The sequence below is a fragment of the Propithecus coquereli genome, unplaced genomic scaffold (assembly GCF_000956105.1).
Source record: "Propithecus coquereli isolate 6110/MARCELLA unplaced genomic scaffold, Pcoq_1.0 Scaffold71, whole genome shotgun sequence".
Classification (NCBI taxonomy): domain Eukaryota; kingdom Metazoa; phylum Chordata; class Mammalia; order Primates; family Indriidae; genus Propithecus; species Propithecus coquereli.
In genome coordinates, this window is record NW_012153174.1 from 243,769 (window position 1) to 267,631 (window position 23,863).

At 38.5% G+C, this 23,863-nt stretch overlaps 1 protein-coding gene across 4 annotated transcripts in view; it reads left to right on the forward strand.

Annotated features, from left to right (window-relative positions):
• Window positions 1-23,863, forward strand: part of ASPH (aspartate beta-hydroxylase) — a 231,714-nt gene that overhangs the window by 46,351 nt on the left and 161,500 nt on the right. Inside the window, exons 4-5 of one of the 4 annotated variants that reach the window (XM_012661431.1) lie at window positions 17,527-17,616; window positions 20,089-20,163. In XM_012661431.1, the coding sequence (XP_012516885.1) occupies window positions 17,527-17,616; window positions 20,089-20,163 (165 nt within the window). Of the gene's footprint in view, window positions 1-3,217; window positions 3,260-5,607; window positions 6,126-17,526; window positions 17,617-20,088; window positions 20,164-23,863 lie in introns of those variants that run through there. The other 3 variants (XM_012661434.1, XM_012661433.1, XM_012661432.1) reach the window with 3 other exon arrangements.

Sequence of the window (23,863 nt, forward strand, 5' to 3'; positions counted from 1 at the left end):
AGAAAGAATAGAAAAGTGGATCTTAACACACAGCCGTGTGGTTTTCTCTGAGGCCTCTTCTCTAATTCCCCCAAACTCATGTTTTTTCTCCCTACATGTTGTCACTAACCCTGGATTACCACTGACCCCTGTCCCAACCACTGCACTTCACATTGTTGCTGGAGAAAAATCTGTCATGAAGTTACCTGAATTGAACCTCTGGGGCACTTGTTGGATACTCTAAACCTTTTCCACACTCTCCCATCTTCCAGGGCTGTGTTATTCCTCTGTACAGATGATTTTGCTTTCTGCTTTCCTGAGATACTCAACTCTGGTTCGGGCTCCACTGTCTTCTCTCTTCTCTTTACAACGTTATTATCTCAGAATTTTTTTTGAGCCATCATCTCTTTCTCATTCAGTCATCATTTTCTCAGACCCTGCATCTTCTGGTCTCCAAAGCTAACCCTTTCCCTGCCTGTTCCTTCTCCTTCTGACCTCATAGCTTTCCCCCTCTTACTACTCAGCTTCTTTTTATTGTAGACATGCCGTGTTTCCTCTACCTTCAAAATACTCAAATGCAGATAAAATCCTTCAAAATTTTGTTTCTCTTCTGCCCCTTCAGAATCTTGGGAGAGTCCACGTGCAATCGGTTTTCTTCTAAGGAGGTGAGGGAAGCCCGTGAGCACCTTTCTTTCCACCTGTGTCTCTCATCATCGCAGTGTGACTGTCTTCTTTACTAGCGAACTGTAATCTGAAGAACCTTAGGGGAAATTTAGTGACCAGCATAATTCAGTAGTGTCCTAAACTTTCGTTCAGGCTTTCCTTCCTAAAACTGATCATTTCACTTTTAGAACACTGCATTTTCTTGACTTCCTTTTGTTTCATCGTTATTTGGGGCTCCTTTGATAGCTTCCTGTTTTGGGTGTTGTGTTTTCTTCTTGTGTGTGCACTTTCCTTCAGAGACTGAATATGGTGATTGTTTAAATGATTAGCTAAGTCTTTATGATGTCAAAAATGCTGAAAAATTATTGACTACATTTTTTTAAGTTCAGAAAAGTTAGCATAAGATGATACATTGGAATTTTATGTGATGCATTGTGCTTTGTTAGTTTGTATCACTGTAAGGATTTATATCCAAACTGGAAAAGTTTAAAATCAAGCACAGTACTCATTATTGTTTTATTTTTCACTGCCAATATGATACTATCTAATATTTTGGCTGATCATGACAAAAGTTAGCGCTAGCCTTTTCATCAGTACATCTCTTTTTAACTAGAGCATAGCTGTGGGGGTTGGGGGTGGGGCAGTCTGGTCTTTATCACTCTGCCTTTTTTTTTTTTTTTTTGAGACAGAGTCTCATTCTGTTGCCCTGGCTAGAGTGAGTGCCGTGGCGTCAGCCTATCTCAGAGCAACATCAAACTCCTGGGCTCAAGCGATCCTCCTGCCCCAGCCTCCTAGGTAGCTGGGACTACAGGCATGCACCACTGTGCCTGGCTAATTTTTTCTATTTTTAATTGTTTGGCCAATTTCTTTCTATTTTTAGTAGAGACGGGGTCTCGATCTTGCTCAGGCTGATCTCGAATTCCTGAGCTCAAACAATCCACCTGCCTTGGCCTCCCAGAGTGCTAGGATTACAGGCGTGAGCCACTGTGCCCGGCCTCACTCTGCTTTTTAACAGGAAAATCTGGGCCTGCTGTGGGGGGAACATGCAGGCATCAGAAGGGGGATGCTAGCAGTCTTAAACATGTAATTTAATGCTTTATGCTAATATCTTTTACACACTGAATAATACTTATGTATTTAAAAGTTGGTATTACACGAATAGATTTGATATTTTATTCCGAGATAAACTTTAGTGGGGAGTGGTCCAAAATAACATTCAGTAGTATGCTGTTTTTGGCAGAATTTAAAAAAGAAGCAAATGTCTGGAAAATAATTGTTATACACACACACAGACACACACACACACACACAGGTTATAGTTGTCTATGTGTTTCAAGTAATTGGACAGAGATAGCCACATGGAAGAGTGAGTCACATGTTTCTTTTTTAATGTAGTCAGTGGTAAGATATACTAATACTTTGTTGAAGAATGGTGATGGTGATATTTTAACCAAAATAAATTGCCATTTTCAAATGGATTACTTCATTCGATGGAAATGAATAGAGAAAGGGGAAGGGAATTTAGGAACAAAGGATGGTTTGAACAATATAACAGGAGTACAAACATCTTATAGTGAAAGTGGGAGTATGATTATGGTTTGGAGAAACATACAGAATGGGGTCTACAGTTTACAGCAGGAATAAATGTCAAATGGCTGGGAGGGCTTTCTCGTGACCCCACCTGAGACCTTAGTTCTCGAGTGGCAGATTGTGAAAGGTGCTGCCCATCTCCCTCGGGAGAGGAACACTAAGCACCGCGCTTCCAACCCTCATATGCCTAAGAAATGGATCGGCAACTTAGAATGCTGCTTGAGAAGGTTTGTCAGTACGCGAATATAAAACAGCGTTTATGTGACCAGAAGACAGAGTTGGGAAGATCAGGTGAGTGGGATGCAAAGTACAGCCTGGTTGGAATAGTGCTCTTAGAGCACTCTATGGTATTGATGTTTGTTAGAAGGTCAACAATAAATCCATTATCAGAACTTTGATTTGCCAAGAGAGGAAATAGAAAGCTGTTGGAAAGTTTTTAGAGTGAAAAAGTTAATATGTATCTACTTTACTTGTGCAAGTTTTTAAAAAAGAAAATTTGGAATGATAGGGAAAAGTAATAATTGTTCAAACAGTAATGAATGAAATTCTATCAAAATATGCTGTCCCTTTTTGAATGGCATATGTGGTTGTGTAGTGAAGTTAGGTCTTTGGTCCTTCATCACAGTGTTTGTAATTGGTCATCTGTGACCCAAGCAGAGGTCCACAACCAAGAACAAAATGCCATTTTTTGGTGGTAACAGGTATTTCTAATGCCAACAATTCTTAAAGGTCTAAGGCCAGTTGTGAGGGCCATTAAACCATAGGCTGATTACAATGCATTTATCTGTAATAAATAGTGACAGTAAGACTTTAAAGTGACACATAAATAATAGACACTTGTATGTTGAAGGAATATTTTTAATGGTGAATTTAAGTAACTTAATTTGTTTCATAAAGGCATCAGTTTTAATTATTTTATAGATACGTTTGAATTTCTTTAACATTTTCTGTTCATAACCTATTTTCATCTTGTAAATACCAACAGAAGGACCTGGTGGGGTAGCCAAAAGAAAAACTAAGGCTAAAGGTATTTTCTATTTTTCAAATTAGCCTTGAATGAATCCAGTTTAATGCTTGAAAATGCATGACATTTTCTGAGTATGTTATGTAAACGTAGCTACTAATGCTAAACATTATTGCTTTTTGGTCTTACCTGGGTGCACCTTTGGTTGTAAGTAGTTTTGTCCAAGATGTCATTGAAGAATTTTTGGCCTATAATTTTAAGTAATTCCCATTTCATGTTATCAGAACTTTGTAACAGTCTTTAAATTAAGAACACACATATTATACCAATATTGTGTATTTGTTATATATGTTAACTTTGCATATACACAGCCTACCTTGCTCTCTAAAACCTTTCTTAGTTTGACTTACTGTTTGAATTACTGCTGGGAAAAAGGTGAAGTCATCAGTGATTGATTTTCTCTCTCCAAAAACCCTCATGACAGCCTTAGAGCACAATAAAAGCTAGTGTATCGAAGGTGTAGTAGTTTTCAATAAAATGAAAACTTAAGTATATAATCTGGAGCAGTGTATTACATTGGTATAGAATTTGCTGTATTTTATATTTTAATTCATTAAAAATTATTATACCTGTCAACTCTTATATAAGACGAACAGCTCAACATTATAGCCTTACTTTATATCCCTATGGTTTTTCCTGTTCATATGTAAATAGTTGGGTCCTTTGTGGAGACGGGCATGGTGATGTGCATGATTTTCTTTATAAACTTGAGATATTCTTTTAAGTGTTCAATTCAAGTGCTTGGCATATTGTTTGTGGGTTATTTGTGTGCATGTGTGTGTGTGTGTGTGTGTGTGAAGTATGAACAGGTGAGACTTTTATTGTGTGATTTGCAGGGTTTTGTGATTTGTATTTTAAGGTTAGGAGATTTTAATGTTTTAACCTTGTATCCCACCTGAATAATTCCTGGGAAGAAAACAGTTTTTACTGTTTTATTCTTACATAAATAATGATGAAATAAAGGGCCAATAAGGTATAATTTCACTTCTTGATCTAGACAGGCAAATTAAACATTAAGGGTTTAATTTTTTAAAAACAGATTGCAGAATAAGACCTTATAGCCTTGCACAAGCATTTTACCATTTTGCAATGCTATTATCTATGTTACCATACAAACAGCAGTGAAGCAGAATGAAGACTTGGAGGATGATTCTGAATGAATAATATTCTGTATTCTTACTGGATTTTAATAAGATTTTCAGGAGGAACTGAAGAATTTCCTCATTGATCACCAGGACGTTCAATTAATAGAGAAACACCCTATAAGTTATTTTTGTTGGTTAATCAAGATTTATTAGACTTCCTAGACAGATACAATGCTGCTTTTAGTGAGGCACTATAAATCCGATGCTCATATTGAATAACATTTTGTGCTATGTGAGTTTTACATGATTTTGATGGGTAAAAACATCTTCCACATTTTATTACATTAAAGAAATCTTTCGTTTTCTTTGTTGCTGCTTAAATGCTGCATTGTACAGTAAACACTTTACCTTACGATTTCCTAGCAGGAGTGCAAACAGATGAAATTCAGAGCTTTTGCTAACTGCTCTATTAAACTTTATGTAAAGCAAGTTGAAAGCAGTATCTTCCATGAGATTTGGAATTAGCTGCGTGTTCCGTTTAGTTGCTCTCTCATCCCCATAAACGTGGAAGACATTTACGTTGGTTTGATTGGCTCTGCATAAACTAACAGGGAAGCATACTTAAAGGAATACTAATTTCATGTATTGAATATGAGCAGAAAATTCTGATTTGTCATTTAAACATTATAGATAATGATTTTGAAATTTCATACACATTAAAATTGTTTTTTGCTTAGCTGAAAAATTAAATGATACTTAATTTTCATTTGCACATATTTGTTTTCAAGGATTGTTAGCATATATTTTAAGGATACAATGTTTTGTTTGAGCCAAAACTTTTTAATTATCCTTATACATAAACTTACGAGTTATGAAAAATTTGTTCTTGCATTGCCAATGTTCCTTTAATTATGTCATTATAGTTATGAAGTGTGAATTGTTAGCACTTTGTGTAAAGTACTACCTTTATGGATGCATTCGTTTTGATAATGTTGCATGTTAACCTTCTTTTATGACAAGTCATACCATATTTCAAGCTGGAAAAATGTGACCAGCTTCTAGCATTTCTCTTATAGTTGATATTTTATAGAGGTTTGCATCTGTTTTTGGCCAACTTAAATACTAGTGAATTAAAGTAACTTTTTGAATGAGCATTTCTTGTGTGTAGGGAGATAAACAGACGATACCTTTTCACTAACCTGCTGTTCTATGAATTAAGAGATGCTGTCAATAAACATTTTTTCCTTTGATTGGAAAACCTGAAAGTTAAAGAACTCACTAAAGAAGAGCTCAAGAAGGAAAAAGAGAAACCTGAGTCAAGGAAGGAAAGTAAGCATGAAGAGAGAAAAAAGGGGAAGAAAGAAAAGGAGGATGCCCGGAAAGATAAGAAAATTGCTGATGCAGATATATCCAGGAAAGAGTCTCCTAAGGGGAAAAAGGACAGAGAAAAGGAGAAATTGGACCTAGAGAAAAGTGCTAAAACCAAGGAAAATAGGAAAAAATCAACAAATATAAAGGATATTTCTAGTAAAATGGCATCCCGAGACAAAGACGACAGAAAGGAAAGTAGAAGTTCTACCAGACACGCACACTTAGCAAAGGGAAATAACCAGAAAAGAAAGGACTAAAGCTCTGACGTAGCATCCCAGGAAGTGGTGATGTTCTTCGTTGTGATTTGCTGCTAAAGGGCATAGAAAATTTAATATCACCCTGGTTGGGGAATATGTGTAAATTAGCCATTGAATGTGTTTATTGGTGCTCAGCAAGTAAATCTGAAATTTAAATACACTGTCCATGATTCTAAATTTAAAGGATGAAGCTTTTAAAAAAAGTCATCAAATGTGTAATAAGTTCTGTTTTTAATTTATCGATCTTGTATCAGATAAATGTATGTGTATACTATGAATTATAATGGATTTATTAATATATTGAATACTTCCATTGGACTTAAATAAAAATATTAAGATTTTAAATAGTATCTCTATGCAGAGTAACTCTTTCAAGTATGCTAAATACTTGGGGAAATAAGTTACCTTCTTTCTCTATTTGCCCTTTGATTTCTTCCCTCCTTTCCCTTCCAGATTCCCTGTTTTCCTCTCCTCTTCTGTGGGTACCTCCCCAGGCTCTTGTGCTACCTCCTCTCCCCAATTCCCCCCTCCCCCCATCTTTCAGAGGCCACCCCTTCCTCAGGCTCATCCCAGGTCCTCCTCTCCCTTTCTCCATCTCTCCAACCCCAGTTTTGACTTTCTCCTTTCCTTCCTTCCTCACCCCTGACCTCTCCTCAGCCACCCCTCCCTTTCCCACCAGTTCCAATTCCTGCCCTTCTCTTGTTCTCTGACAAATACTTAGTGCCTACTATATGCCAGCTACATTGCTCTGGGAACTCTGGGTATAGCCATAAATAGAAAGGGATTTGATTTAAGAACACTTTTATTTACGATGCCTTTGCTGTCTCAGAGTAGTTATAGAAAGACTTTCATTATTTCAAATTAGGATGTTCTTTCATTTTATATCACAGTTTCCAGTTATTTTGGTTGAATGGCATATATTTTTCATATTTGGTTGTGTTATAATTGTTTACTATTTCTAAGGAATTGCAAATTTGAGATCTAACCAAAGATCAGAATTTAGCTCCTCAGAAAACATTTAATAAAATAAAATTTCAGTAAGAAATACATATCTACAAATGGTATATACTATTCTGTGCATGAAGTTTTAAATCTCTAATGGTGACTGTTAGTTGATAATGAGAGGAGCAGCCTCATTATTTATAAAACCATGCTTATGACAAAAATGAATAAAAACTGTTTATATCCAACAGTTTTAAAATCACTGTTTGAATCAAAAGTTCTGCCACAAAGATGTTATTTTGAAAAAATAATTCTTTACTTTTCCTATAAAGAGATTAAAAAATAGAAATTTTTAGGCTAATTAAAGATATTTCACGTCAGAAATGAGTAAATATAAGTGTAAATATTTCTCAAAGTATTGTGCACCTTTTTCTTATATGGTGGTACCTTTTCCTCTTTAAAATCAAACAGACATTTAGTTGGCAAAAATTCCGTGTAACAAAATTATACAGCAAGGGAGAAATTCTGGAGAAAATCTAATCTAGTATCTCTATCTAATCTAATCCTATTGTTTTATTGCTTAAAAACTAAGGCCCAAAGAACTTGTAATATGTTATGACTTAGAGCTTTATATGTTGATTAGTCAGGATTTCGCTCTTATTTTTATAGATTACAAGAGCACAGTAAACCAAAAAGGGAATTTTTTACTTCTTTCAGTTGGCAGATACAGGGGCATGGGTTTCAGGTGAACAGATGCGGCGTCCAGCTCTGTGATGAGAGCTCTCTCTCTCTCACTAGCTCACTTCTCAAATAGAGGCTCTGCTGGTTTCTGCCTGACTTTATCCTATATGGAGATGCTGCCATTGTTGACCACAGTGGCCCTCAGCAGGCCCCAGCCTCATCTCTCTGCTTTACCAATCCCAGTGCAGAGGCAGCTTTCTGGGATGGCTCTGGAAGAAAAGTCCCTGGCAGAATTCTGATTGGCCTGGCCAGGCCTGGTGAACATCTGTGACTGTTTTTGTAGCTGGGCATGGGTTGGTCTTCCCAGGCTGGATCCTGTGCACAAAGGTTTGGGGTAAGAGCTGAGTAAGTCCCATCCAAACTCTATGAAATGTAAGGCTTCTGGGACAAGAAGAGGGAGGCTCTGACTGAGAACTGGATAGAACGAGAAGCAAAACAGATGTCACCACACATGTAAAAGTTAACAAGATTTTTCAAAATATATCCAAATGTTAGATCTTGCTGCTGAGATAAATGGATTGATTTTTGTGTGTGTATACAAAATTTTAAGTGCCACTTTCTGTACAGATTTTTTTGTTCTCCCTTGCAGAAGGGCAGAGAATTATTGGATTTACTGAGAGCATTCTTGTAATTTTTACCCTGGTTTTAGAAGTTCAGTGGCTAGGGGCCAGAAAATACATAAATGCTAAATTCTAAGCAAATGAGTGAAAACATTTTGGAATAACCTAATCAGCATAAGCATAAAAGCATCGTTGCTATTTAGTAAAGTACTTTGAAATGCTTTGGTTCTATTATTGATTTTTCCTTTGACTTTCAGGTCAAGAGTTCCAAACATCTACTAAAACATTTAAAGATGTTTTAAGAGCACTTGTGGACTGGGACTTGCTTTATTCTCTTCCTTTCATTGTATTTTTCTCTTTTTTCTTTCCTTCAGTAAATGAAGGCTTCAACTGAATTTTATTGAAGTTGAGGTCAGACTATATGCAACTGCATTAACACTTAAGATTCAACTAAAAACTTAGTACATGATAAGCTTTCTGTCATGATTAATGGGTTAAAATTACACTTGCACTCTTAGTTTTACGTTCTTTATGAAGTAGTAAGTAATTTCTGTATTGTTCAATTTCATACTATTTTCTAAGTATAATGAAAACCAGAAAGATTCTCCTTTTTAAGTAAGTCAGCTAAAAACGGACAAAGATTTCATAATACTAAGTAGTTGGGAGTCAGAAGTTTTAGGGAAAATCTGAAAAATTAAAATTAAATACTAAGGATGTAAGTTTATTTTTTCATGTCCCTAACATTTTGAGTTAAATTACATTATGATGTGATACTTAGAGTTTTTAAAAAATGACATTATTGGCATAATTTTCCTTAACACATTTGAGTAGCACAATCATTTTTAAGATGGTCAATTTTGTGAAAATATTTGAGTGCCTGTCACTTTTGCCAAGAATCTTTTTCTATCCTTTAAGATTCAGATTACTTTCTTTTGAAGTACTTATATCTTACTGAGCTCTTTTCTTCATTTGTTGTGACATCTAACTTCTATATTTCATATCTTAATGGCTGTGTGTGAATTTTAGTTATTCTTAACATCGCTTGTAATCACCTTATCACCTTGAAACCTTTTTATTTTTTTTTAATGAGACTTTCAGTTTTACTTTATGCATAATTTGCGTTGTATATAGATGATCCTATCAACATTTCACAATGAGAGAGAGACTGGTAAAGAAATGAACATAAATCATCGTGATTGCTTAACACAGCAAGACTACTTAATTCTTTAAGTAGTTGGTTGATAGAAAATATTTTATATTATGACCTGTTTAGCCACGCAACTTTGTAACTTCAGAGGTTCTCATAATGATTACTTAGATAATAAAAACTCCCTATAGACATTTCCATGAAAAAGAAAGGTAGTAAACAGGTATGATTTTTTTAATTTTAAATATTTTAAGTTAACTGTAATGTCATTTTGCATGAAATGGGTGTGGTGACTCAGACTGTGTCTCCTGACTTTGGGTTCTTTGTCCTGTACAGTCCTCAACTATTCCTTCACCTGTTAATGTCTATTGGTAATAATTCTCAAAATTGATTACTCAGAATATGTCACCGTTAAATGCATCTTGGAAATGGTTCTTTTCCTCATTTGTAAGTGGGAGATAATAAGCTGTCCCTGAGGGTGGTTGTGAGAACCAGCGATGTTGGATGTATGTAATCAGCCCCACATTGTTCGACACTCAGTTTCCCTTTTCTTTGGTAGAATAATGGTAATGGTTGAACCAAGCCCTGTCAGTCAGTGGTTAAAAATTTGGAAGCGCTGAAACTGTGATTCTTACTCCTACTTTTGTCAACGGTTTGTGAGATAAATCTTAAGTCCTTTACCCTTTGCAATGAATGTGTCTTTGTGAAATGATGTACTGGATCCTGATGTGTTCTACTGAGATCATTGAGAGGGCAAATGAAAATAATTATAAATGTTACATATGTGTAAAGCCGTAAGAATGCTTAGTTTTTTTAAAGGATACTGCTGCAACATGAAAACACAAGATACAAAATATAAAGGTCAGAAAAAAATTATGAAGTAAACTGTAGTCTTAAGAATATGGTACAATTGAGAAGTTTCATAATCTAATTGTGAAAAACATATTTATAGGTTTGTTTTATAGTCAGGGAACATTTTTCCATAGATCTGATTTTATGGTCTTTAGAGATTTTCTGCTCTGGTCCACAAAAACCTATTTAATCCTAATATCTAGTTCTGCAAGTGTCATTGTAACCATGTTTCATTGGAAACAGGTATTTATCATTCTTCCACAGGATAATGGGAGCATATTAAGTGTTACTTCTAAATATTCTCCAGAATTCTTTTGGTTATGTCCATGGTGTTAAATCTATACAAATTAGTTTACATGGACAAAAATCATTGATTGCCTTCCATAATTGTAAAGCCCAGGGGTAGTTTTGGTTTTTTTCTTTTGTTATGCTGAATTTAGGTGCTCAAATAATGTTCTCAGTCTCTTTCTTGTCTCTGGACTCTCCAGGAATGTGGGCTTCTTCTTAGACAGAGTGTCTCGTATGCTCATCTTCAACCCTAATCCCTGTGAGGTCGAGGGTAAGAAAGCTGTGATTGGCAGCTGGGCCATGTGAGTGCCCACTCTAAAAATTGTTGGGTAAAGGGTTCTCTGAAAGTAAATGGGCTGTTAGAAAAAAAATGTTGGGTAAAGGAAAAGCAGTTTCCCCAAATTAATGTGCTTTTCCCAGAAGAAGGAAAAATAGGTACAGGGCAGGCTAACACAGTGGATGTTTGTACACCACTTTTCATCTGTGCTGAAAGCAGGTAGATTATGGAGTTTGTTTTCTCCTACTCCTCCCCATCCCATTCCTACTTCTGCCCATGCCCAAATACAGAGTTGCATGGGATGGGCCAAAGTGGATATATCAGAATAGGAAGCCATGGGGAGTAGAGAGATCTCATCCCAATCCTTGGTCAGCAATAATTATAGACAATTGAAAGAGTATAAGAATATTGGCATAATGATAAATACTACCCTGTAGTTATCAGGCAAGTTAGGTTTATTTTATTGTGCTCTCTCCAGTTTCCCCCTATTATATCTAAAGGGAAAGTTTTTGTTAATTAGGAAATTAAAGGGTGAGTGTTATGTAGCAGACCCATAGAGTCATTTTTGTGAAAATCTTGTTCAGGTTAATCTGAAAGAATCCTCAGTAACAATCTTTGATCTCTTACCCTTCCTCCTCCATTTGCCTAAGGATATAATCGCATGAACTAGGGTTTGGCTATCATTTTTACATAGAAACCGATTTCTGTAAGAGCTCTGTAAGCCCTACACAGTAGTAAGTCATCCATTTGTTTTTTTCTTTGTTCTCATTTCATACCTCATTTGATTTCACTTTATGTATCTATTTATGGCTCCATATGGAGTCAGGTATGTGCACATCATAGAGGTCTGCCTTTCATTTACAGCTTGTCTAAAGCATTACTTCTCTTATATCCTAAGAGATTCGGCGAGGCAGATCTACACTGAACTCAGAGATTTTGTGTTATTTTTGATAATTGTATAAACACCCACATGCTGTGTGTATAGTTGCCATTTGTTGAATCATTCAACAAATATTCCTGAGTACCTGCAGCGTGCGGGGGCCGGCGAGGCCCTGGAGATAGAAGGGATGGCGGTGGCTGTAGTCCCCGCAGTGAAATGCTGTGAAACAAACAAGGGCTGAGGGAGAAAACAATGAAACTGGAGCTGTTGTCAGTACTGCTCACTCCTTCCTCTGCCTAGAAAGTACGCCAGCCCTGTGTGGTGGGCCGCCTGTGCCTCTCCTGCAGGACCCAGCGCGGTCACTGTGGCTGCACCCAGGTGTCTCTGATCCTCCCAGGTGGCTGGACTCCGCGTGCTTTGTTGTCCCACTCACCACCTTGCCTCATTCCTGGACTTTGCTGCTAGACCGCGATTTATCTCCTGTGCCTAGCCTAGTGACTGACAGTAGGCATTCAGCACTTGCTTATTGAATGATGAACATACAAAGCAGCTCATTTACAAATATTTCAGGTCTGTATATACTGTTGAAGAACATTAGAAAGAAGAAAAATGTTTTTTTAAAAAAGAAAACTCAAAAGATTCCTCAGTAATTGTAGCATGTTTTAACTGCCTTGGAAATTGCCTGTAACTGTTTATATTCCTGTGCGCGTGAGTACGCACGCAAAAAAGGGGGTTTGTGCATAAATATGTTTCTTTAGAAGAAATAAAGAAAAAATAAGTTTTTTAAAAGTGTATATTTCCTGGATTTAAATTTTCATTTAGTTCTTAAAACCCTTTTAATGGTTACCATTTTATCCCTTTTCGTATTTGTGGAAACCAAAGTTGTGGCCGTGGTAACGTCCAGATGGAATTCACATGGCCTGCTTGGTTCAAGTGCCCGAGCTCCTGCACGCTGGCTCGTGTTTAACTGTGCTTTGCAAGATGTTAGAATGAGTCCACTCCTTCCAATCTGTGTGGAGTCCTGCAGTGTTTGATTTTTTTGTGGCTTATGTTTTCTTCTTGAAATTTGTCTGTCCATCTTCGGGCATGTAAAGATTCTCTGAATCTAGAATGGCCCTTACTGTATATCATGGGGCAGCTTTTAGTTTCTGGTAGTCTGGAATTTTGATACATTCTGGGACTTCTGTTGGTATACTGAATAAGATCTATATTCACTTTTTATACAAACCGGAAACAACAACAAGGATTGGCGTGGTCAATTAGTATGTGTGCCTTTCTGGTGTATTGATTTCCCTGAATATTTCTCAAGTTTCATGTACCTGTTAGTCTTATTCTTGGGGTATATTGCTGTACACTGCCAGACTACTTGCAATTGAAGCAGTAGCCTGAGCACTTACCCTTCGTGAATAACGGTAGCTGTAGTAACCTGGATCGGTAAGACCAAAATTTTCATCAATCTGCACGCCATTGATTGCAAACTCCTGTCCTCAAGCAATCCTCCAGCCTTGGCCTCCCAAAGTGCTGAGATTACAGGCATGAGTCACCTCACCTGGCCTCAGTCTGTACACCATTGAATTAGTAAACCAAAGATTAAAAACCTAATTTAAAAAAATTCCTAGCCTTTTGTGGGCTAGGTGTATGAAATCCTATGAATCAAAGTAAATTTATAATTCTCTTCCAGATTTTGTTGAAGGAGCAGCTTTCTTTCAACTCTTAGGAAAAGTCAATCCTTCATGTACACTCAGAACGCAGCCCTTGTGATGCTCACACCCCCACTCACTCCTCTCCTGTGGCACTGGCCACCTGGCTCCTCCCCCCAGCAGACTTGGTCCCAGCTGAGGAATTTTGTTTAGTCATGTGCCACATAACATTTTGGTCAATGACAGACTGTATATGATAGTGGTCCTGTAAGATTATACCATCTTTTTACTGTGCTTTTTTTTATGTTTAGATGTATTTAGTTACACAGATACTCACCGTGGTGGTACAGTCACCTACAGTGTTCAGTACAGGAACATGCTGTACAGGTGTGTAATTCAGGAGCAGTAGGTTCTACCGTATAGCCTAGGCGTGTAATAGACTATACCCTCAGGTTTCTGTAAATACACTCTGTGATGTTCACACAATGACAGAATTACCTAATGATGCATTTCCCAGAATGTATCCGTGTTGTTAGGTGACGAATGACTACATGCTGTTCCCATTACCTAGAGTGCTCTTTCCCGGTGTAACTTACACAGCCATCCCTGATTTCCTTCAGGAGTCTGTTCGAATGTTATCAGTGAGTCCTTCCCTCCCCAATTTATTGTAAACAGCCCCTCCCTTTCCTTAACCTCCTCCCTATCCCAAGTCCATACCATTTATCTGTATCCCATGTACTCTAAATAGCTCATGTGTCTTATTTTTTAAATTGATCTCTCCCTCTGGAAGATAGGGGTGTTGTATGTTCTTTTATTGTAGAACAGTGCTTTGCATGAATAGGTGCTAAATAAGTATTTGTTGAATGAATGAATGCAACATGCAATTCAGTAAGTACACGACTGTGACATACTCATGGAAAGAAATACATCGATTCTTTCCCATTACGGTCAGGGGTAGCTGGGCAGCAGTGAATAAAGTAAGCCAATCCTGGGCGCAGGTATCTGTGTCAATTATCCAATTTGCTATGAGTGGTTGATTTAAAGTACTAATTTCATTCACTTTTTATAGCTCCTTCTGATTTTAATTAAAATTAGAGGAACAACTATATAGTTATTAAATGCAAATGTTTTTTTAATTTCCGAATTTAAAGAACTAAAAGCAAGGTACGTCTTAAGGAGATTAAGTTACTTTCTGAGTCACATCGTGGCCATTGTGGTGGACGTGCAGTGTTCATGCAACCCTAGACGTGGCTGTGAGGCAGCGGTGGCCATCCTGTTCCTCTCGCCAGCCTGGAAGTGGAAGTGGGTTCCGGTTCTGACTGTTAAAACTGAAAAGGAAGACTGCTGGGAACTTCTAGGAAGATTTCCTGAAGTCTAAGAAAGAAGCAGAACAAGAGGTGATCCTTTTGCTTCTGGACATCATCTTGTTGGAAAGAGAATCTTGCAGTGAGGGGAGCTGGGATTGCCGGCGGGAGGATGAAGCCAGGCCGAGAGCCAGCCAGCCTACCTCCGCGCTTCCTGTTTAGTAGGAGAATAAATTTCCTTCTTGCTCAAGCTGTTGTAAGGTGGTGTTTTGTTAAAGGCAGCCCTAGGAACATCAAAACTGGTACATCTCATTTCATAACACAAGTTTGAACATTTATTTCACTGTTGCTTCCTTGCCATTTGTACCTCAAAATAAATCCAGTTTGAAAAACATTCTTTTGACTGTGAATTGACCTTACGTGTATTTTTTTCTCTTTTAATTTTTATTTTTTGCCTCAAATCTTAGAAGCAAAATGAGTTTGGGTAGCAAAAAGTTTTTTGGAAACACCAAAATACAAGCCTGTAAGCCAAATTTTTCCATATGGGTTATTAAAGCAATTCTAATTAAATTTTTTAAAGTTTATAGGGGTCTGGGGAAGGAGATGTATTAATGTGATCCTCAGCTTCTTTGAGGCTTACAATACTGTTTATTTTTGTGCTGATTTCACCTCTGGAAATAGCCATGGCCAAGTATTAATAAGCTTATAATTCATCTGCCACTTTGGACAGAAAAAAATAGATGCTCAATATTTTCTGCTGTTATACGCTTTCGTTTTTATGTTTTTCCTACATTTGGCAACTTCAATTTCAATTTTAGAGACATAACTTCCAGTTGCTTTTGAGAAAGCTGACTTTCAGGGGCATTGCGTTCTGAATATTGGTGTACTAGTCATTCTCAAATACTTTGGCATTAGAATTTTTTTTTTCTAAATGAAACCTTTCTCAAAATCCAAAACAATGGGGTTTTCAGGCATTTTAAATCTTTATTATTTGGTAGGAAAATATTTCATTGCTTACTTAAACACGGAGGACAGTTTGAGAGCCTGCCACATACAGGTTAATGAATGACCCTGTAAGTTTTCCTTCAAACTGAGGTACTTTTGAGAGTGAAATAATGATTCCAGGACAACAGACACTGGGACAATTGGGACTGTCCCAGGCAAACTAGGCTCGTGGTACTGAAATGGTGGACATCGTAGCAGAGATACGGATCTCTGGTAAAGGGTAGTAGAGAATTGATGTGAGCCTCCTTCCCACAACCCCAAGCCCCTGCAGTGCAGCTCGGGAGCCCCGGCCCTGGAGGGAACCTCTGCCCCCCACCCGCCATGTGCACTAGCAGAGCAGTCACACCGCTGGGTGTTCAGCCCTTCGGCAGGTGTTCATTGAGCAATCACTGCTTGTGTCAGATGTTAGCTGAGGTACTGAGAGTGCAAAGGTAAATGGTAAAACTTGATTCTACAGATTCGTTTATTCAACAGAACTTGGCAATGAGTAGTTCCATACCAGTAACTACTGAGGGCTGTAAGGGGATTATTTAAATGGGAACAGGCAGGGCAGCCCTGCATTTGAATTTGAAATGTGATGTCTTTTACTAGGCTTTCATCCCTACCCCCACCCCCTGAAATTGAACTGTGAGGACCTGTGGATGTTCGTGTGTGATCCCTTTGGAATCTGTCTTACAGTTGGAGGCCACGAAGGTGTAGAACACAAGTGTGTGTGTCATGTGTTGGCTGTACTAGTGGTAGTTGTTGCGTGGAAGCAGTGTTGGAAATAGTAACTAGAGGAGATACAAGTGACGCGGAGGGTTCCTGTGTGTCTCTATCACTGTCTCTTAAGATTTGAGAAGAAGAATGTGAAAGTATGTTTTTTTCATTAAGAGAAAAATGAAGAGAGATAGAAAAGGGAATGAAAAGGAAAAACGAGAATCAAAAAAGAAAGACATTGAAATGAAAATTTTCCAGACCACAGTAGTACACGAAGAGCTGTGCAAAGGTGCTTAAGATTAGAAAACTGCCTCACATCTGCCTTGGCCCTTCCACCGCAGGCTGTCCCCACGCACAGCAGCTGCCTATAGTGACAGCTCCTGGTATGAGATTCTTAATGACGTGACGTCTTAAAGAGCCCAGGATTCAGTAAATGGAATCTTCAGACTTTTGAACCTAGCTTAGTTTTCTAAATAGTTGTATTTAATAGAGGATATTTTTTAATGATTGACATATAAAATACCAAAGAACTAACTTAGTATAATGGATTTTAGACTGGTGTTTGACTTTAAAGTTAGTTTTCATGTTAATTTACCCTGATGTCTTATTTTCCTTAGGATTAAAAAAGGGAACTTTTCTTCATATCTTTTAGCTGTTATAAAATAATGTGATTACTAGTGTTACCTTTAGAAGATTGTAAATAGTGAGTTATATATGATTTCTTCTTATTTTGAACCATTTTTTGTTTTTCAAGAAGAATAAATAATTATATATAAATCAAAATTTGGAATGTACCTGAATAACAGAAAGTTCAAGTACATCTTAGTTGCCTCATTGCTGAATTCAAACTTCAGGACTTAGGAATTAATTAGTAACTTATGAACACAAGAGGAGCTTGAACTCATTGAAGTTCTTTTCGTAAATTTAGACATGCCTGTATTTTAGAGATTCATGAACATTTAAACAATGATTTTTGTTTTACTTTTAAGTGAAAGGCTAACCTAGACAAAGATATTAAAGGCCCATGTGAAATTAAAGAGCAAACTATTAATATTTTCCTGCTTCAATTTTTAAGCATGTAGTATTAGAAACTATTCATTGCTTGCACTATGGATTCATTATTTGAAAATATTATTTTTCCTGGATTAATATGTCATAAAAAAGCAAAGAAAAAAGAAAAACCAAAAAAGTAAAAAGTTAACTTTGTGAATAAAAAATGCAGGACTTAAAGAAAGATCTGCTTCAGAGCCAACAGTCGCACCAGAAGAGGCCGAGCCATATGCTGACCCGGTGGAGGCTCCCGTGAGGGCAGGTAAGTTGTCCTCGTCCTTCAAGTCTCACTGGGATGTGCCTTAGCCTGACAGGTATCCCATTTGCAGTTTACAGAATCATGTTTTACCCAGAATTTGTTTCACAGTTTTACAGAATATTGAACTACCTTTTCTTCTCTTCTGAAATCTTACAGTAAACAAAATTTTTCTAGTAAAAATTCGCACAGGATAGTTTTAATTTTTGAGAGATAAAGAATCTTAGGCACGGCATTTGTTCTTTGTCTAAGATCACAGGATCATCACGAGCTGAGTGTTATGTTTCTCGATTCCAATTCTAGCACTACAGTACCTTATTACATTGAAAGTAAAAGTACACACGTTATATACTAGTGTCGTCATTTGTCATGTGATTTAATAGAGTAGGTCTAGTGGGTTCTCAGTCTTTTCTGTATGAGGGTCTCCTGTCCACATCAGAAGACGTCCCAGACCTCCCTGTGATCCTCTGTGAAGCCTGTCTTGCATCCACATGGATCGAGTGTCTCCATAGTTACCCAAGGGCCTAGGACCCATAGGATGGAAGATCCTGAAATATTTTAATAAATTAGTAAATTAAATTTTAATCCATTACTATCATTTCTTATATATGGTATGCTATTTATTATAAAGTACTATTTAATTTCTGCACATTTTTCGTTTACCCGGTTCTCAAGAACTTTGGTTTCTTTCTGCCACCTATTGGAAGTGTTAGGTATAACACTGCATATTTACTGCAGCCTAAGTACTGGGTCCAGCACCGTACTTTAGACTGATTGTATTACTGTGTATTGATGAATAATATTTTATTTTCCTTCCTTCTTTTTAAGATAATTGAGTTGCTCTGAATTTTGTTGAGTTCATAGTCCTAGGAGAGTTTACTGTCTCTTTCTTATTCCTGTAGAATTGCTGTAATTGTACCATGGCACTGGAACAAGGAGTGAATTTTTTCAACTCTTTTTCTTTTAACACACATTTAAATGTGTGTTTGGATTTAACACCTCAAATTTTACTTTGCACTAAAAAAAAAAAAAATTCATTCTTTAACCCATTGCTGTCTGGCTTCTGCCTCCACTGACCCTTTCCAGGGGTGAGGAAGAGTGCTTACAAAATCATGGAAAGTCGAAATGGCGTGGTGTACTCACTAAGTTCAAAGCCAACGCTGGTAGCAGATGATTCTGGAGAAGTCTCTAAGGGCTCAGTTGTGGAGGTCTTCTATTCTCTTCCAGGGAGCTTAGGTTTTCACCTGTTTGGGCAAAGGAAGCCATTAAAGGGTTAGGCAAAAAAGCAGAGTGCACCACTTCCAGTAACGCAAATTATATTCTCTTTGGATGGTGCTTTCAGCAGTTGTGAAACTGGGTGTCCAGGTGGGAAGCTAACACAGGCATCGTGAGAGGATGAGGGAAGAATGGAGTTTGGCAGACTCTTCTGTAGTTGTAGGAGAATATGTATAAAAGTGGCTTGTGAAATATAAACATCTATAAAAATAGAAGGCATTTTTGTGCTTTAGAAATGGTTTTGTAGTATGATTAGCATAATAGAAATATCTAAATGTTTAAACTTTTTCCCTGCCCGAAGTTCGAATTAACTTCTTCCATTTTTGTCACGGAAGATTAGCTTTTGTAAATAAGTGATGTCACTGGCATAATTTCACATGACAGCATTTATGATAACAAATCTGGTGGTACTTGTATTCACTGAACATAGAGTATGTTTGTTAGAGAATTTATAACAGTGTCAATGTAGTTATAGCTTCTTGTTCCTGCATCATGTTGCAGGTGAGTCTGATGATCTGACAAGCACCACAGTGTTGTGTTGTCGGAATGTCATTGTCAGTGTTCGCTTTTGTAATTCACATTTATTTGACTCTGTGGATCTGACTGTCAGATGTGTTTCTCCAAAGCTGAAAGGATTGTCTGTTCCAATGTAGAGGCTTTCTGACAACATCTGGGAGTGGTCGGCCAACGCTGAGCACCCTCAGTCCTCACACCAGCAAGGGTGTCCTCCCTCCTGTCAGGGAAGGCGGTGGTTGACCATATACTTCAATCTATATTGACTTTGTCATCTAGATTTTTATCTTTAGTTCCCAGTACTTCTCTTTATGAAAGCCTTGTCCTTCCCACTTTATTCTACCATTAGTGTGAATTGTATTATTAATAATTACAAACTGAAGTCATTTTGCTCTTTGTGAGGCTTTTATTTAAAATAAAAATATGAGCCTCAATTAGTTTTCTTTCTTTAAAACTCTTATTGGAAGTCTTTTAACACTTACATCTGCTGGGAAAAAAAAAACAATTTACAATATCTACCATGTTTGTCAATAAAGGAAAAAACATGGTAAACTGATATAAAAAGGATGCGTAATTGCTTAGCCACATATATTCATTTTAATGGCTGTGCATAAATGCCATATTTGAGTGTTAGAGTTCCACATCAATGTTTGAATTTTTCTACTTAGTTATGTTTTGTAATTATTTTAGAACCCCGGTATATCGAAGATGAAATAACAGAACAAATTCAGCCCCTTCTCCATGAAATGGTATACACAGAACATGGTATGAATTCAAATCTTTTGTTTTGTCATGAATTACTTATATGTGTTTAATTACATGACTTGGGCATTACTTTAAAATTTAAATGTTAGTTGGATGTTTGGATTATTTTCTTAAAATTTTTAAATTCAAAGTTATTAGAGTACAAATATTACTTTTGAGTAGCCTTATACGTATTTTATTTTACCCCACCTCACTGTGAAGGAGCTTACCACGTACATCTAAGAGAGGAATGGTGGGAATAAATGCGTGTCCACAAATTGAGACCAGTGATCCATCAGGAGTAGATGGGAAGACAGAGAGGAGGAAAACAGGACACAACTGAGCTATGATGGGCTATCCAGGTGCTGTCATCCACCCTCAGACTTGACTTCCTGCGTGGCTGGGCACCAAGACAAAACAGAGACTTTTTTAATAATGCAGGTTAGATTACCAAAAGGAAAAAACACAAGAATATAAAGGATTTTCCCAGCACTTAGATCTAAACCATTTCTCATGTGGAGCTCTGTGTAGAGGATACCAAATGATAGTTCAGAAACCAGTGTTAGGATTTTATAAGGCTGCTTCTTAAAGCATCCCTTTATAAAAACAGAGAGAGTGACCCCAAAATGTAACTCATGAAGGGATCATGAGGGGGGAGAACACTGGTGTCTTATTACTCCTGATGGTTTCGTATGGTACTGTATGTCCTAAAGAAAAAAAAAAATGTGTTTCTTAAAAATAAACAGTCCCTGTCATTTGGACTGTTTTTGCTGATGTTGCTAGGGGGTGCAGGAGCCCTTTGGTTGCCAGCCGCTTTGCAGGCCAGAAAGCCACTTGGTCTGCCTGTGTGAGCAAGCACAGGCTTCCGTTTCCTCCAGCTTTTTCTCTAACTTTCACCTAATCCGAGGAAGATGCAGCCTAATAAGTGATTTCACTATAATGGGGTGAGTGGCATAACGGGGAAACCCAGGATGCTCTGGGGGGCTCACCCCGACTCGAGGTCAGAGAGGCTTCCTCGAGGAAGTGACTTCTTCACTCAGGAGCTGGAGGCTGGTGTAGAACTTCATCGCCGCTGAGGCAAGAGGGGATCTCAAAGTATTTCAGAATGGCTGGCCTGTGGAATACATGGGAGCAGTGTGCTGAGAGAAAGGGTATTTTTACCCGATTCTGAGAGTAATCGAAGCCATCGGGGAGGGTGTTGAGGAGTGCTGTGTATTCACTCAATGCACGGGAGGGGTGCAGGCGGTCAGCAGGGAGACCAGGTGGGGGTTGTACTGGTACCCCAAGTGAGTCGGGATGTTGGTCAAACTCCGCTTAGCCAAAGGTGGGGATGGAGAACAGTGGAGAGAGACCTGGGAGATGTTTAGGTGGGTGGTGGGTGGGCAGACAGCCAGAAGAGGAAAGAATCGAGCCATGTTCCGTGCCATAGCCGCCTTCTTGGACCTGTTTTTTCTTTATTGAGATTTCCTCCTTAGGAATCACATATATGGTCCATGGCTTTAAATATTATTTATATGCTGGTGAGTTCTGAATATGTAGCTGCTGCCCTGATCACTCCAGGTTTATCCAGCTGCATAAGACATGTCCATTTGGATGTCCTGTCAGTGTCTCAGACTTAAAATATGCCTAACACAGAACTCATGATTCTTCTCCATCTCACAGCTCCTCCCTACCCTGAACCCCAGTATTACTCTTAGTCTAGTCTGCTATATTTTAGTTAATGGCTTCCCTTCCCACTTAGTTGCTTAAGCTGAAAACCCAGGAGGTTCCCTTGATTTCTCAGTCTCTTCTCCCTTCACATATCCAATCCATCAGCAAGTCCTGTCGTCATTGCTGCTGACATGTATCCTGGCCCTCCAGGGCCTCAGCGGTGACTGTCGCCTCTTGCCACGACTGCTGCTGTAGCACCCGCCTGGGGCTCCCTGTTTGCGTCCTTGCTCCTCTATAACGGTGTCCGATGTGGCCCAGCCATCTGTGCCTTATCTGGTTGCAGCCTGCTCCTCTTTATCAGTCACTTTTCTCTAGCCCACTGGCCTCTCCCTTTTCTTTGAAATGGCCCAGCCCACCCCTGCCTTGGAGCCTCTGCACCTGGTATGTCTTTGGCTGAGATGTGTTTCTCACCCCACCTCATCTTCATGTCTCATGACAACATGGCTCCCTGTCCCCACCACGGTGCATCCCACATTGGGATTCAGGTCCTGCGTCTGCCGTTGGTTAGCTGCATGGCTTTAGTGAAGTGTCTCCAGGTCCTCGTCTGTCAGAGTGGGATACCAGTGCCCACCTCGTGGGATGGTGTAACAGCCGCAGAGCGCTTGCCAGTGCCCAGAGTCTAGTTAACCCTGGAAAGTTCTCTTCATACCAGGCTGTCCCTGACTGAGCAGTGGAGACTCAAAAGTAGTGTACGGTGTTTGGCTGGTTTCCCTACTGAAAACAGGGACATTTCCATTGAACAGAGAACTGAGTCCTGCTAATGTAAAACTCATCAAATTGCACTGGCTAGAATGAAAGCAGAATAGAGAAAGAGGGATATGGTAAGAAGAAAAAGAGTAGTAAAATTTGCAACAGGAATTGGTGATTGGTTTGCTGAGCAGCAGAAAATGTGAAACGAGGAGAAAAATACAATAAGCTATGATGAGAAGACAGAAGTCAAATAAATCGTATTGATGTAAATAGGGCTGCCTGGTTCAGTAACACCTGAGAGCATAACCGTGCCACAGTAAAGGGAGAGTAACTGAGGAAGCCTTCCTGCAGTTTGGGGTGGGGTGGGAATTCAGTAGCAGTGGGAAATAGTAGTAATGTTATTTCTGTAATAACGACACCTAAGTACTTACTATGGGCCATGCGTTTTTCTAAGTGTTTTAATCTTCACAACAAAGCTATGAATAGGTACTGTTATTCCCATTTTATGTAAGAGAGATCTTAGGCACTGAGTAGTTAAGTAATTTGTCGACAGTCACCCAGCTGCTGTGGAAGGGCTTAAATCCAGAACCATGTGTTCCATACCCCACACACCTACTCGCTGTGCCGCACAGCGGAGTCCAGCTCGTGCAAGGTCTGTAGCTCGAGTGTTGTGTGTAGGAGATATTCTGCCGGGAGCCACATCAAGTTATTGGGGTAATTTTTAGGCCCAGTAATAATGTAAACCGTATTACAGTGGAATAATGTAGCACGTCCAACATCTACACAAAAGAAGCAGAACAGTATAGTATATCATAGAAGTTAATCTGAGAAGAAAAAATGGGCATCTTTGCATAACCTAAAGGCTAAACGTAGGAATATTTGGACACACAGTGTCATACCCGCCAATCTGTGACCTTGCATATGATTTCGACAGGTGGCTAGCTGTTCTTTGCTATGGAATGTTTGGTCCTCTAAAGTTGTTACATGGAATTTTATGTCAATTCTCAGTAAAAGGTCATAGTGTGACCTTTTCTCCGATCCAGTGATAAAGAGGCAAATATAATAATTATGAATTTTTTTATTAATTCAGATACTTATTGAGTATTTCCTATGGCTATGCATGGCCCTAGGTGCTGGGCATACGTAGTGAACAATATGTATGAGGTCCCTGTCCTTGGCGAGTTCACGTTCTAATGAGAGGAGACCACCCTCCTCCCCGCTTAGGCGGACTGGCACTTGGCCAGAGTGAGGAAATGGCTTCGGAGTGGATAGCAGCATCTGCAGTGGCCCAGAGGACAGGTGGAGACTGCCCAGCATCAGG